Raw genomic sequence first — 16,637 nt, 5'->3', positions numbered from 1 at the left:
GCCTGACAGTGGGCAGGTGCTTCAGGTGGTAAACAGGGAATCTGTCATGTCTTGAATAGTTCCTCTGTGGTGAGAGAAACAGGTCTTCACATAGATTTATTCTTAATCAGTTGGACTGCCTCCAAGAAATACTGACGCCATCACTCTTTCTTCCCAGCAGACAAAACTGTTGGACCCCACAGGAATGCCTTTTTGGATCAGAGAGGTTAAGGTAACATTTTTTATTGTATCTCAGGAAGATCTCTATTTTCTAGGTTGAGAGAAGTAGATGAGAGATTCCATGAGTTAAAGGCATCCACCATATCAGGACCGCCTGTCTTAAAATTTAAGGTATGTGTGTTTGAGAGGTTTTTACTGAATGTTCTGCTTACTCTAAAAGTACACATGCAATATGAGTTATTCTACTCACTTCTTTTTTTTTGCATGTCCCTAGATGTGATGATGGTAGAATAATTTAATATGTTGATCAAATTCTATGTACCTATGTGTAAATATGTTACTGTATTCATAGATTACTATTTATTACAAACTTATATGTCTATACCTAGACATATAAACCTGTATATAGGTTGTTAATATTGCACACACATGCATACAACTATGTGGGAAGGTAAAACCATTTGACAAATGTCATCATTAATCACATCTCTTAAACAGTTTCACTTCTGCTTTGTTGACTAATGCCTTTTCCTTGGGGACTACTTCTAACATGTCACATCTCTGAGCCAATCTGATTGAATTTCTTCCAGCAGTGCATTTTCCTTCCAAATTATTCAGGTCTGACAGTTAGCAGAAGTTACTTGTAGTCTCATGAAATAGATTGCATGCTAATCAGCTCTTCAAATTGCTTGAATTTCTTATCTTTGTGAAAAGGCATCTTCTGGCTTCTTGATGGGATGTGCAACACTTTCTGGTTACTCAACAAAACCCTGGAGTATTAAACCATAAAAATGTGACATGATAGATGAGAACAAAATAGTTTCTTAACTTGCCATTTTTCTTTCCTTCTGAGTTCAGAAGAACTTGTAGAAGCCAAGGTCAGCCTTGAGCCATAAAAAAGAGGAAACTAACCATAATTCAATTTGTCATAGCTTTCTCTTTTTCATCACTGCTTAGAAGCATGTATCGCACTATTATCTCTGCCATCAAGGAAGCTGGGGTCAGGCTGATACTCCTTCAGCTCTGTGTGAGATTATTCTTCACTCATGTATACACTGAAGACTTTTTTTTAATAGATGCTTTTTAGAGGGAGCAGGAAAGGAAGAGGAAAAAAGGACTGTATCTATCTAAATGACTGCTAGGTAATTTTCCACTACAGTACATCCTTTTTCCGACCCTTAGCAAAAGCAAGGTGTTTTGTTTTTGTGAAGCTTTACACTCATGACTCACATTGCTTGAGTTCCAAGCCTGAGACAGAGCTCCAGGGGAAGAGAGAGGCTTTCCATGAACGTGATGACAAAGTGCATCTGCCGAGGCAGGACTTCAGTGGGATGATTGAAAGGTGATTGCTCATCAGCAAGCCAGTCCAGCTTACTGAGGGTCACTAGCTTGTTGAAAGAGAACCATCTGCTTTGTAGAGACCAACTACCTGCACCTTGGCTCTTCATGGCAGACCAGAGCTCTGGTTTGATCATGAATTGCTGTTCAGCACAAATGCTTGATCCACACATTGCTTTGGTCTGTGTGATGCAGGAGAGGAGCGTCTTTGGTCACTGATCTCCTTAGGCTGCATTACACAGCAAAATGGTCACATACAGCTGTAATGAAAAAGGGTAGCCACTGTCAATGTAGAAACCTATATACAGAAGCCTGTTTTATGGAGTGGAACAAATTAAGCTTCCCAGGATGAGACAAAGTCACTAGTCCTACATTAAGCAGAGTTAAGCTGGCTTGATGTTGAGCCAAGCACAAAGGTAGCTTTTGACAAGACAAGTGCAAGAATAAGTGCAGCAGCTAGCTTGGGTGGTATTTAATATTCATGGAAACTATCTGAGTGTTTGACTGGGTCTTTTGGGAGAAAAAGACAAACCTGAAGGTTGTCTTGTCCTAACACTACATTGGATAAGCCACCAGAATATGAACTTGAGGATGAGATATCTGTCTCTCTTCCTCTACCTCTCCTCAGATGGCATAGTTGAATAAACTGCTAAACCAACAGGAGCTGTATGGGTCAAAAGCAAAACCAACAGCCCATTGGAAATGTAAAGACTGGAAGCACAGCCTTCTCCCCAGAAACTGTGTAAGAGGAATCAGAGTTAAAGGATAAAGGGCTGAAGAACATGAAAACATTGGGAATGGTGTGAGATCTACCTCTCTAGTACATGAAAATAACCATGTGGTAGGATGATTTTTAATAACAGTGGGAAGGAGAGGGTGGGACATACTGCAATTGCTCCTTAATACTGAAAACAAAACTCATTTACATCTGGACCTGACAATGTGCTGGTCCAAAGCCCTCAGCATTTTCATTTACCCAGGGCTACAGAATCTCTTCCAGAAGAGACTCCAGCTTGCACTTGACCTTCTGGTTTCTATGTAGCATCATTTGACAGTGATGTCAATGTTGATAACAACTGTCACAAATTATTTATGAGATAGTAGTGATTTACCACATGTAGGAGAATTACGAGAGCTTAATGGGATGCTGACATGATCCCTTATCTGAGGGGAGAGGAAGCCTTTAAACTGAGTGCAAAACAGTGCCACGGCAGTTCAGCACATGACCACCCAGTTAAATTCCCTGTGTAATACTGTGTAAGTCTGTTCCCTTTTTCTTCCAAGGCTGCAAAACATTGTTGGGTTGCAGGATTGAGTAGAGGCTGCTGCAGAGGTCTGTATTTCCTTGTTCTGGGAGGACATTTGGGATCCTCCAGGCTGAAAGGCAGCACAGAAACAGAAGTTGTGATCTCCTTCTGTGTCCTCTCTTTTAACATCACGAATGAACAACATTCATTTGTCCCCAACATGTATCTGTGCACAAAAGGGCTGTACTGTCTCATTTATCTGGGCTTATTCAGCTCAGGTTTTTTTTTTTTTCATTCTGGAAATACTGCAGCCTTAAGTTGAATGGATGACTATCTGGCTCAAATAAATTAAGTCTTCTATTTATGAATCATACCCAGGAGAAAAGTGCTATCCTGAAAGGTCATGTTCTTAAACATGTCTTCTCTGTTTCTAAATATTTACAGGCATATCTGTGAAGTGCCTCACTCCTTCTTCTAGGAGAAGCACCAAAATTAATGCATCATTTCTAGAAAGAGTTTAGTCTTCTATTCCAACTAGGCTTCATGTCATAGCAGCCTTCTTTTCAGCCACTTTGCAACAGCACTGAGAGTCTAATGGCTGCAGTGCAAAGGATGTTATTTTTGGAAGACAGGCTTTTGATTTTTCACATCCACTGCTTTGGTATTAGTCCATTGCCACTCATTAAGGTACCTACCAGCTGGTACTTTGTAAGCATTTCCAGAGCTGGAAGACCATATCGAAAGGCTTGTGCATATAAGAAAATACATGGCAAAGAACAGTGCCTTCCCAAGAAGAAGGAATCTGTCAGTGGACACAATTAATCCCGTGTTTATCAATAGAAACAATGGAACAAGTGCCATGTGCCTTGTAACCACTGAAACCATTTACCTTTTGAGATTTTTGCCTAGTCTCTTGTTGCCTTAGGTGAAATCGTGAAAACGTCTTTTAAGCATCTGCTAGCAAGTGTAAGCTGGCAGTCACTTTCTGATCTCTTTGTGAAGCAGAAAGACTGTACCTGTGCACTCCAGGTGCTCAATACAGCAGGATCAGTTGGAGGGGTTTAAGGGTTACTTATTCATTTTAAAGGATTGCACTGTGAATATCTGTTTCTGTTATATGAGATGAGAAAGCTTTTTGTCCAGACTGCAAAAATGTAAAGGTCTGTGTAAAAGCTTGATGATAAGAAAGGAGAGCAGCTTTGCACTGGGCTAGAGGGACAATGCAGATGACAGAACAGTGCTTTGCAGCACAGGCGTTGAATAGCTTTGCTGAAGACCGAGGTTATTGGTGGTTTTTCCCGTTGAATTGAGACTTGTGCATTCTTTTGGAAGGAAGAGGAGGAGGAGGAATGTTTTGTGCAGTGCTGGAATCTGAGAGATGAAACAGACCATTATTCCTACACCCATGTGCTCACACGCAGCGAAGGCATGTGGGAATCCAGGCATCCTCCACATGTACTTAGCAAGAAAGCAGCAATTTCTCTTGCTGGTTAAGTAGAAGCACTCTAGGAGTTCCTCAGCTGTAGTGCCCTGCAAACTGGGCACTACTGTTGCAGTGAAGTTCTTGATAATGGTAAAATTAATTGTGCCATATAAGAAACTACTGTAAAGGTTAAAAGGTAATTTTGACCTAGAGAAATATTGTTGGCGACAGAGTTTTACATTTGATGTTTTTAGGAGACAATGTTTGAGAACTGATAATGAGATACAAAGCTATTCACCTCTAGGTCACTGTTGAATCCCAGCCCAGGTTGATAGTGACCAAAAGTCAATAGCATTGATGGATAGTCAGTGACCTTTGTCAGGTGGGTTAGTGGCTGCAGTTCAGGTTTACTCAGTTGCCTTTCAGTTAGAGGCAGTTCTTGTAGAGCAAAGTCACAGTAGCTTTGGATGATGTGAGAGGAGCCCACAATGTCTCACAGGGTGCTGTAACTGCTCCTGATGGTGGTTCCTAATGTGGGACGTGATGACACTTTTGACAAGCACCATTCTGTTCACTTAACACTAGGTGTTTTTAAGAGGTTGTACAGAACACCAGCCTATATGTGTGTGTGACTACTACCAGTATTCTCTATGTTGTATTTAATACTCATTGTAGCTTGCATTTCTATTTCCTCAATGGGTGTGTATAGCAAAACAAATTATGAACTACTTGGCTAGGGTGAGATTAAGGAGGTGAGATGAGCTTTGGGAAGTTTCATGAGAAATGAAAACTTCAGTCTTGTGAAATTCGTCACATTTCCTCAGTGTCTTCCCAGTTCTTCTTGCTTCAGCCTTCCTAGGGGTGCTAGACCTCTCTCACGTCAAATACCCAACTTGTTTTTCAACAACATAGCGCCACAACATGTAACTCTTCTGACAGCAAAGGGAAATGGGGAACTCAACCTTCCTGTCACAATATGTATGTTATAGTGATCTTCTCCAGTTTGACACTAATACTGTACGAGTCCCTCAGTTGAAACTGAGCAATCAGTTGAAACAGAAATCCAACCCAGCCAAGCTAGAAAGCATTCTTTCCATCCTCATTAACCTGGATGAAATCTCTTCTCTAGGTGGAGAATTTCTTCTGTATGGGCTCTCCATTAGCAGTGTTTCTGGCGTTGCGTGGCGTCCGTCCAGGAAACAGTGGCAGTCAGGATCATATTCTGCCCAGAACCATTTGTAACCGCTTACTAAATATTTTTCATCCAACAGATCCAGTGGTGAGTTTTAATTACAATTGCAAGATTTTACCTTGACTGTTTTTAAGCATCAGCTCTGGGATCATGTGTGATCTTCAGAGTATGTGAATCATCACAAGGGTGTTCCAGCACAGGACTGTTTGTTAATGATTATTGTCCAATGTCTGGCGTTTTGTAAACTGTGGAATGATAGTTCCAACAAATAATTGCCTTAAATACCATGTACTTTGCTTCTCTTTTCATATTGATAAGCATAAGATTTGAGATTACTCTGTCTATGGGGTTTTTTTTTGCATGAGAAATAATCCTTCTCGGTCAAGTTCCTACTTGTATTGAACTTGCTTCCATTGAACATCACTGGTCCAAAGATACTACTCCTGTTAAAAAAGGCTTCTTCACAAGCAGTTTACAAGATACTATAGAAAAGCAAAGATAATGGGCTTTTCCCCAAAGGACCTGAGTAACAGACTGTTAGAGGCTGGGCTTAGTACTTGGGAGGGCAATACTGGTATAGCTTGACCCTATCCTTACTTACATGGTTCCATAGACAGCCAGTGTTTGCTGTCATCTGTATCACCTTTGATCTGTATCACCTTGGCAACTTCTTTGATGCCAGCTTGATTTGGGATTTCACACTCACTGCAGAATAGTAATTTGGGGGTATTCTTGCATTTAAATTGTATCTGAATCTTCAGACTTCAGTCCAAACACGCTGTTTCTGCTCAGCTCAAGGTCTCCTTCATCTCCATAACCAGAATTTTCCTGGGACATGTAGGAGAATTGGTAAGGCTGCAATCTGTGGTCCCCACAGTATCTTGGCTTAGTGTTAAGATAAGAAGTGCAGAATGCATCTCTGCATCTAAGTAAACAAAGAAATCAATAGATTTTTTTTTTTTATCAATTCATGGTTTGCACAGGGATCAATGAAGAGACATCGAACAAAATGTTTACATAACCAGTTCCTCCCTCTCTGTTGTACAGAATCAGCAGGACTGTATATATTTTAATGTATAGTAACAAACATCTGTTATTGGTAACTTTTGTGTTTATAAGCACAAACATTGCAGAGAAATGTGCAAAAGTGAATGCACAAGCAACTTGGGCAGCTAATACATCTTCCAGGCTGTGAATCAGAACATAATGCCACAGTTCTGTCACTTTCTAGGCTTCAGTCGTTACAGATATTTTGGATTTGAGGTCGTAGAGGACTGTGTTTGGGATGGAAATGTGATTTTTCAGTCTCAACACTGAGGATTTTCTTTCCTGTATTACTCTCACAGGCCTACAGGTTAGAACCTTTAATTCTGAAACACTACAGCAACATTTTGCCTATCCAGATCCACTGGTACGACACAGCAAACCCTCTACCTTATGAGCATATGAAGCCAATTTTTATCAATCCCAGAAAAGAACCTACCTCAGTTACTGATAGTGAAAGTGTTTCAACTGCATCGAGCCCAAATACTTCACCAGTCATGGTGCGGCGCCACTACGGGGAGTCCATAACGAACATCGGCAAAGCAAGTATCTTAGGTAATTGTTCCTTGTGTCCTTTGGTTTGTGTCTGTAGGACCTTCTTGTGGAGCTTCACTGCTCTGCGGTGTGGTGTTTGAGGAGCAACTGTAAGCAAATTATTCCTGGCTGTTTCAGTTTGCTCTGTGTAGATGTATGGCTTGTTTTAATCATAGAATCACTTCAGTTGGAAAAGCCCTTTAAGCTCCTTGAGTCCAAGCCTTCCCCTCACCCTGCCCAGCCCACCACTAACCCATGGCCCTCAGCACCTCAGCTCCACGTCTGTGCAATAGCTCCGGGGATGGGGACTCCCCCACGTCCCTGGGCAGCCTGGCACAGGGGCTGACAACCCTCTCAGGTAAAAAGCTCTTCCTCAGCTCCAATCTAAATCTCCCCTGGCACAACTTGAGCCCGTTTCCTCTTGTTCTGTCACGCGTTACTGTGGAGTAAAGATTTACCCCCACCTCACTACAGCCTCCTGTCAGGGAGTTGTAGAGAGTGATCCCAGGTGACATTCACTTTGAAGAAATGACAGTTTGTGTGCACTGGAGTCAAGGCTTGCAGGAAGAGGATGTGGATCAGGGAGTTTATGCTGCTGCTGCCTTGTTGTTGTCTGGCCTCTTGAAGTAAAATCCTGGTGATTTAATATCTGCCACTCTGCCTCATAGGGAAAATAAATAAAACTTATTCTGTGACTACATTTCCTGGTATTGGCAAAGAGGAGAAGAATCACTCTGTATAAGCTATGACAGGTACATTTAACTCATGCTTTTACAGTAGGAAATTCAGACTGTTCCCCTTTTGGCTTTCTGATTGGAAATAAGCTCTGGTTTAAGTGAGCTTAAATTCTCCGTTACTGGAGCTTGTAGCTTAGCATGCACTTGCAGTTCTTGTTGACCCGAGGCTTTTCTTTAGCTCTCTGTGTGGGATTTAGAAGAAGGCTAGTGCCAGGAATCTTCCCAGTAGAATAAGTATATAAAAGCAGTTTAGTCTTTCAGTAGAAATATGTGGCTTTCCAAAGCAAGGTCGATTTTTGCTCTTACTGTATTAACTTTAATGTCTTGTCCATGAGGTGGCAGCAAAGTCTGGAGAAAACATTTCCTATCTGTTCTAATCTTTTACACCTCTCTTCCTGAGCAACCCAAACAGTCCTTTTAAAGGGTGATACAGCACATCGAAACGTCTGTAAGGACAATGCCAACCAACACAAAGTCCCTAATGAGAGAAATGTCATAAATGTCCTGATGGGATTCTTACATGCAGAAGGTGCTAACGTGGTTATAAAGCATTTTTGTTGTAGACCTTTTGTGAAAGAGGAATTACAACCTATCTGTAAAAGTACCAGATTTCTTGCTGCAGAAGTGTTCTTGTGGGTTTTTGTTCCCCTAACTACAGTTTCCAAATTACAGCTTCTGCGTGTCCACTCCATTAGTCTCATGATAAACAGCACAGGCTCATGTCAGATAAGCTGTTCCCACTCTAGAAAAGCATGAATGCTGTTTTCCTTTGTCTATCATTTTAATTGACATATACCACCTTAATTTGGGGTTTGATTTAGCTGCCCGTGTGCTTATTTGTTGTTTCTTTTCTTGGTGCCGAATGCAGGAGCCGCAAGTATCGGGAAGGGCCTCGGGGGGATGCTCTTTTCAAGTTTTGGTGGATCCAGTGCTCCCACCTCCCAGCCACTTGAGACAGGAAAAGATGGAGCCGAGGGGGACAACAAGAAGGCCACGACTGTTGGGACCCCACCTCTCCCACGCAGCAGCTCGGGCTTTCTTGAACCCATGGGTGAGTGACAAGTCCACACCTCATCGAAACAAGACCCTGATACGTTGTGAGAGGCTGGAAATACCATAACAACATGTGCCCCTGTTTAATTGTGTTGCTTTGCTCTAAAGGGGCAAATGTTGAATCCATTCCTGCTTTTTTTAATGTCTTAAGATTGTCTGATGACTGACTCTTTTTTCTCACTTTAATCCCTTTTTCCTCTCTCAAAGGAGGTTTATCTGTATATATATTTGTGTACATACATGTACACCAGATATATATGTGTGTATGTGTGAGTCTGGGCTAATGAGATCTGCATGTGAGAAGTTCCTAGACCCCCACTAGTAAAAGCAAAGGAATTGCTGCAGGGAATCCCACTTGCCATTTATCATCAAATGGATTTATTTAAAGTCTCCCATACATTTGCAATTCTGAAGCAATCTGAATTTAAAGGCACATGGGACTGAAAACAGCAGCTGTCCTTGTCCTTATCTGAACCACTCAGAACAGAAAGTGCCATTTGAGCAGCTGGTTTGTTTGAAAAGTATAGTTTACAGAAATTCATGCTTATTATTTCTAAACTTCTGACTGGCACTGTTGCAAAGATGGGGGGAGTGATTTCTGCAATCTAGGGAGTCACAAGTATGCTGTATCTTGTGATAGGGTTCACATGATACATTGCTGTCCATTCATCACTGCTAACTTCAACAGATAACCTGTCTGAGTCAGTATTTGAGGACAGGGTTTTAAAACTTGAGGAAAACAGAGTGGCACGACAGCAGATATTGTGGAGCTGCTGACGAGGTCCTTTCAGGGGAGTAGGTGGCACGTCAAGGGCCTTCTGCAGGGTTCCCACAGGGTTCTCTCTGCTGAAAAGCCTGTCCCTGCTCCATAGAAGGAGAACGTGGAGCAGAGGCCAGTGAGGCTGCAACTGAATGATGCAATCTGCCACCAAAGTATTTGCTTCTGAGAGAGCAGCCGCTCAGCTTGTGGGGGAAGGTTTGGCTGCTGCCCAGCCTCCAGCAGTGGCCTCTCGTCAGAGGAAAACTGAGCTGTTCGGGGTGTCCTTCCTGCAGAGCCACTGGGATTGCTCAGTAGATGTGTCTCAGTGGAAATGACTGTGGTTGTCTCCTGGTATTCAAAGGCTCCCACTGCCTCTCCTCGCTGCGTTTGCAGCACAGAGCTGCTCTCTGGTGAAGAGACAAGGCAGGGGGTTCCCCGAGCACTGCTGTGCTCCAATGGTGGATGCAGTGCCCAAGCAATGCTCCCTCTGTGTGCTCTTAGAGCCAAGAGTTGAAATTCCTTGAGGCTGGCTTTGATAAATGGCTGCATTTTTTACTCAATATGGGGTTTTGGAGCGAAGCAGGCTTTTGAGTTTTGTCTTTTTTATTCAATTGCTCCTTGTAGAGATTTTCTAACCGCCCAAGTGCCTTAACAATAGGTTACCCATTGGCCCAGTTAAACACACAGCGAAAATGGCTTCGAATGTGGCGTTAATCAAAGCAACCATTGAAATGAAGGGATAACTGCTGAAATGTATTTGGAGTGATCTGGAAATGAAGGGGGCTAGTGCTCTGTAGGGCCAGCTGGCCTTCAGAAAGGATTTGTGACATCAGGTGTAGCCTCCTTGTGTAGCCACTAAAGGTGCAAGAAGACTGTTGGCTTCAGAAAGCTTTGAGCATCCACCTTCTCAAAGTCAGGATTTTCCTCACAGCACCTTGACACTTGCTGGGTACTTCTGTGTAGTTATCTTAAGGTGTATAAATGAATGTATTTACTATATAAATACTTTCAACATACATAAAAGTATATATATATAATAGGCATATACATTTATATAAATACACAACACCTAAGTGTAGTTACTATAAGGAAGGCAGCTGCTTAAGAAAAATGCCAGCTGTTTCCAAGCTTTAGGTTAGTGGTTTGGTTTGGTTTGGTTTGGTTTGGTTTGGTTTTCCTAGAACTAAGCACTATTGTTAGGTCAGGTTTGTGCTAAATGCAGCTGCATCAAAATGTATCACAGTCGCTTTCTACCGGTGTACTGTTAAACGTAGGCAAAGAGATACCACCTGCATGTTGTATACAACAAGTAGCATCAGAACCTAAAGCTGCTGGAGAAACACACCGCTGCTGTTTTCTTCCGCTGACATTGTTTTTGTTTCTCATTCAATTTCCAGTGGAACTGGAGCACAGGATTGATTTCGAGCTCAGGGAAGGTCTCGTGGAGAGCAGATTGTGGTCTGCAGTCACATCGCACACTGCCTATTGGTCCTCTCTGGATGTTGCTCTTTTCCTTCTAACCTTCATGCATAAACACGACCAAGAAGATACCGACAAACCCGATTTAGACACTGTTTGAATTTTTGACTGGGGGTGGGATGGGAAAGGAGATTTTAAACCAAATGGCACAGAATTGATGTTTTACCATTGAACTCCAGTATATGGCACGGAGGTTTCAGGTTTAAGTGCATGTTTGGGTTTTTTTCCTCTTTCTAAAGAGCAAAAATGGTTTGTATTTTAAAACACTTTCTGGTTTTAAACATTTTGCAGTGCTTAATTAGACCTGAAATGGTTCCCAGTTCTTGTTGACTCTGGCTTTATAAAAAGCCAATGCAACACGCAGCATCCCATAAGCACGGCTGTGCAATGTGCTTGGGTGACATACTTGTTAATGACTGTAATTACTGTTTAGTTCATCAAAGTTTAAAAGATTAGTTAATTAAAAAACCCGACAACGCTAAATTAATTTCCATTAACAAAAACACACATTAGATACAAACCTAAAACTGCCACGTTCTGATGTTTTATGTACCAGTAAATAACAAACAGCGGTGTCATTCTTCCAGGCCTTTATTCAGCTCCACATCCTACTACCCACAGTACCATTGACAGACCACTCTGACTGCTGGCTTCTGAGGGCGTGTTACAAGTGGCACCTGTAGAAACTAATGCTGAAAACAAAATCGTTAAGCAAATCTTTGAAATACTGTAATTTTAATTTATTATTATCTCTAATTGTTTTGTTTTATTCCACTGTATAAAATATTACTTTTTTTACTGATTTCTTTTGACATAATTTAAGAACCACGTTTATTTTCTACAGTGTTAAGACTTTTTTCTCAGAAATGCATATCTTTGTACTACTTATTCAAAGGAATATATGGACACTGTGGCACACTTTAAGTATTTTTTCATTAAAAATAAATATTTGTGGTTTCACACAAACATCAGTCGTGTTCTTCTCAAAGGTTTTCCTCTGCCTCTTTAGGTCACAAGTGTTGACTTGGTTTGCAAAGGATCCAGCTGTGTTCTGCTTACCATTGTTAAACATGCGTGTGCTTTTGTATAACATGTGTGTATATGTGTATTTGTGCACAAGAGAACAGAGAGTTTCAGATACAAACTTGGTGAGGCCTGAGAATACCAGAGCTTAGAGGAGGTTTGTATCTGAAACTAATTCGGGAGAAGTCAAGAGGTAAGTCTTGTGATGGAAGGGAATCGTCTCCAAATGAAACGCTACAAGGTCATTGCTGAGATTTTAAACCAACGTGGAAGGCTCAAGAACGGGAGTGTCAGATGTATGTATGGGCTCCCAGCTGCATCTGGCTAAGGCATGATATGTAAGGCATATGTAAAAGCTGAAGAATCTAAACTTTGGTTAAAAAAGAAAAACCTCAGGCTGTGGTGTGGGGCAAACAGCAATGTTCTCAGGGTAACCCAATGGGGCAAATCAGCCTCAGCAGCAGACAGCCTCAGCCCGAGGCGCAGAGAGGTGGAAACCACCAGACAGCCCTTCCCGACATTCTGAGGGGAGAGGGGGGCTCTTCTCCCAAATATTATTTGGGCTTTTGCTTGTTTCCCTGGTGCGGGGTGCAGTGGGGAAGGAACAGAGAGCTGGACCTTTGTGTTGGGGCTGTGCATTTAGGGATAGAATCATAGAATCAACAAGACTGGAAACGCCCTTTAAGCTCCCGGAGTCCAACCCCTCACCCTGCCCAGCCCACCACTAACCCATGGCCCTCAGCACCTCAGCTCCACGGCTTCGCAATAGCTGCAGGGATGGGGACTCCCCCACCTCCCTGGGCAGCCTGGCACAGGGGCTGACAACCCTCTCAGGGAAAAAGCTCTTCCTCAGCTCCAATCTAAACCTGCCCTGGGGCAACTTGAGCCCATTTCCTCTTGTCCTATCACTTATTACTGGAAAGAAGAGACTGACCCTCACCTCACCACAGCCTCCCGTCAGGGAGTTCAGAGAGTGCTCGTGTCTGCCCTCAGCCTCCTCTCCTCCAGGCTGAACACCCCCATTCCCTCAGCTGCTCCCCATCACCTTGTGCTCCAGCCCCTTCCCCAGCTCCACTGCCCGGCTCTGGACACACTGCAGCCCCTCAGTGTCCCTCTGGCAGTGAGGGGCAAAACAATACAAATAAAACGGTAAGAGAGGAGTAGAGGGGAATGGGAAAGGAAGAAGATGACAGAAACAGTGCTGCTATAAAAGCAGTGGACCAACACCCAACAAAGATGTTCAGTCAGCGTAAAGGACCTTGCTTCACTGTGGATCTCTGCAAAAAAAATCTTCCTAGCTGTGGTGAGTTGTAACTCTCCTTCCTGACATGTTTACCTTGGTTGATGAACAGTCATTAAAAATTAAAATAACCCTCTAAGAGCAGGAAGCTTGGCACCTCTGCTCCAGAAAACAGGCTTTTGTTTACATTGCTGGCTTTCCAGATAAGTTGTTTAATCAGCTCTTCCTAATTAGGAGAACTTAAGCATAAAAGGAGAATCTCCTTTTATATTTGGAACATGCGAAGTATTTCCAAATGTGCATGGTTTGTGTTTCAGCACTTGGGAGTTGGATCAGGTCACTGCTGCATTAGCCCTCTGCACTACTGGATCTACACTAGATCTCTCTTTAAATGCTGTAAACAAAAGGGGATTAATTCCTGTCATTCTTGTGGTCTGTGTAAACTCTGCTGTTGTCCAGAACATGTTTCAGATTTATGGAATAGCTGCTACCCTCACATCAGGACATGCTGGTACTTGCTTTCCGTATAAGGGATGAGACCCTACTGTTAAGTACGTACCCCTTGGTAAATCAGGGAGAAGACAGACCTGAGGACTAAACCACACTGCTGGCAGGAGGAGGGATAATAAGGACCAATACCCACTCATCACTTTGCATTCTTCTGAGTTAATGGAGGTATGTATTTATGATTCTCTTCTAATTTGTAACTTCATGGAGCATCTGCTAGTCTCCAAGCATAGCTACAAAGATAAAACATACCTCAAAAGAATAAGTTGAGCTGTATCCTAAAGCAGATGAAAAGATGTTTAAACATGCTGTGGGCAGACTTTCATCCTTTTAATCCTCAGTCAATCTCTGGCCCTCCTGCAACAGTGAAATACTCTTTGACAGTTACATTTTGGAGTTGTTAGCAAAAGGGGTTGCCCAGTTTCTATTCTGCAGCGGAACACAGATTCAAGTAGGGTCACGTCTCTGCATGCTGGAGTCTACATTTCACGCTTGAAACTTTCTGGTCAGATGGTCTGTGGCATAATACAGAGCTGGAATGTCCTGGCTTCCAATTACTGAGTTGTTTTCTTCTGCAAGAGCGATGTTTAGCTTTACAAGCTGTGTTGACCGGTGGTTTTTCTTGGGAAACCAAGATAAGGGAAATGTACTGCGCTGCTGTTGGGCTTCTGACTGATACCAAGCTGCTTTCTCAAACTTGTCCTTGAGTACTTTGTCCAAATTTGATGCTTAGAGTATTTTTTTGTCACGAGATCATTTTTGCAGATAACCAGCTTTAATTATTTTCTTGCTGAATTCCATCCCTTAGCTCCTAGTTACTCTGACATGGTTTTACTACAGCCTCCCTTCCCCTGTATGTGCACTCTCTGCTTGCTTTGCCCGTCTTTCTGGAGTTAGAGGCCCTTTGCTTTATTTCACAGAATCACAGAATGGTAGGGGTTGGAAGGGACCTAAAAAGGTCGTCTAGTCCAAGATCCCTGCCACAGCAGGTCCACCTAGATCAGGTCACACAGGAACGTGTCCAGGCGGGTTTGGAAACCTCCCGAGAAGGAGACTCCACACCCTCCCTGGGCAGCCTGGGCCAGGGCTCCCTCACGCTTACAAGTAACGAAGCTTTTTCTTATGTTTAAGTGGAACTTTCTGTGTTCCAGTTTATGTCTGTTACCCCTTGTCCTGTCACTGGACACTACAGAAAAAAAGTGTTGCCTCATCCTCCTGACATCCACCTTTCAAATACTTGTAAGTATTAATGAGATCCCACCTCAGTCTCCTCCAGGCTGAACAGCCGCAGTTCCTGCAACCTTTCCTCATAAGGAAGATGCTCCAGTCCCCTGATCATCTTGTTAGCCCTGTGCTGGCCTCTCTCCAGCAGTTCCCTGTCTCTTTTGAGCTGGGGAGCCCAGAACTGGACACAGGACTCCAGATGAGACCTCACCAGGGCAGAGGGGGAGAAGAACCTCCCTTGGCCTGCTGCCCACACTCTGCTTGATGCCCCCCAGGGTGCCATTGGCCTTCTTGTCCATCACAAATTTCACTGTGACAGTCTAGCTGGTCAACTTTGGTTATTTTGTCTCCTTTCCTAATTAATATTATTAGGCTGAACTGAAACATGTTTTCACGTTCTCATACCTGCAGCATGCCTGGTGCCACTTCTTCTCCCTTGATGGTTTTCTGTTGTCCTGGTGCTCGTTCCTCACATTTCCAGCTGACTCTGCCCAGAGCTGAATCACTGGGGACTGATTTTTTTCAAGTTCAGTTTATGAATCACTGTGTCAACTGTTTGCAGTCAGAGAGTTAATGTATATTTGTGTGTCCTCTGACCAGCAGCTTTATTTGAAATACTAGCTTGGAGATGAGGTTTCTGCCTCCCCACATAATTTTTCTGCTGGAGTCGAGCTGCAGGTGATTGCTGGTGTTTACAGCATTGGCTCCCTCATCTCCAACACGCATCTTCAAGGACTGTTCAGTAAGCTTTCACGCACCAAGACCCAGTAATAGGCTGCCACATGTACTGAGTTATTGCCACTTTTCCAAGAATTACCTTACTGCTTGCTCTCCATCTGGAATTTCAGTGACCACTTTTCCTTGCTCCCCAGAGCCTGTGCCTATTGTCCTTGCTGATATTGCAAAAAGCTTTGAAACCTTTATTGAAAATGTCACCCATGTGGCAATCTCATTTTCTGGTTTATCACGTGGACTTCAGCCTGTCATTTTTCTTGTATTCCATGTTTGCTCTGCATTTAGTAATGCGTTTTCCACAAAACCTTACTTCTCCTGGGTTAGCTTTCCCTCTCCTCATCCATAGGTGTTTTCTAGTTCGTTACACGCGAGCCTCTTTTGAAGGGTTGAGTTTCCATTTCTGCTTAGATTTCTGTCCACTGGAGTGGAAACTTACTTTGTGAATGTTTGAGTGTGGCCTGTGCTTCCTCAAGATTTAAAGTGGAGACTTTGAAACCCACCTGAAAACCAAGAGGCACGTGTTACCATTGTGATCCCCGAGACTTCTGAAAGCTCAGCGTTGGCAAAGCTCAGCTGGGTGTGTTTAGCTTTCAGGATGGATTTACATGTTCACTCTTCACTGTGTTTGTGTCTTCCATCAGTCAGCTTAACTCTAGGACTGACAGTGCATTTTCTACCTTTGCCAGTGAATTTTGGCATGTTATGAGCAGTGGACCTGAGCTGGCCTCTCCCAAGACTGGTTCTTTGCTCTTTGGATTTCTCCTGCATCCCTTGAGGCCTGTTTGACCCACACTTCACTGTAAATGTCACAATATTTTGTGTTCCTCTGCATGCCATTGAAAAAGCACTTCAAACTTGACCAGCTTGAGAGTTGGGCAGAGAGGAACCTCATGAGGTTCAACAAGGGCAAGTGCAGAGTCCTGCATCTGGCAAAGAACAACC

The 16,637-nt window shown here is 43.0% G+C and overlaps 1 protein-coding gene across 2 annotated transcripts in view; it reads left to right on the top strand.

Moving 5' to 3' along the window:
• Positions 1-11,932, top strand: part of DDHD1 (DDHD domain containing 1) — a 71,334-nt gene extending 59,402 nt beyond the window's left edge. For both annotated transcript variants that reach the window (XM_061998928.1, XM_061998927.1), the window contains 5 exons: positions 255-330; positions 5,297-5,446; positions 6,706-6,958; positions 8,543-8,725; positions 10,885-11,932. In XM_061998928.1, coding sequence (XP_061854912.1) covers positions 255-330; positions 5,297-5,446; positions 6,706-6,958; positions 8,543-8,725; positions 10,885-11,066 — 844 coding nt within the window. In that variant the 3' untranslated portion in view covers positions 11,067-11,932. The remainder of the gene's footprint in view (positions 1-254; positions 331-5,296; positions 5,447-6,705; positions 6,959-8,542; positions 8,726-10,884) is intronic.
• Positions 11,933-16,637: the final 4,705 nt, after the last annotated feature.

Source organism: Colius striatus, chromosome 6 (genome assembly GCF_028858725.1).
Source record: "Colius striatus isolate bColStr4 chromosome 6, bColStr4.1.hap1, whole genome shotgun sequence".
NCBI classification, from domain to species: Eukaryota; Metazoa; Chordata; class Aves; order Coliiformes; family Coliidae; genus Colius; species Colius striatus.
This window is presented reverse-complemented; position numbering and strand designations above follow the sequence as displayed.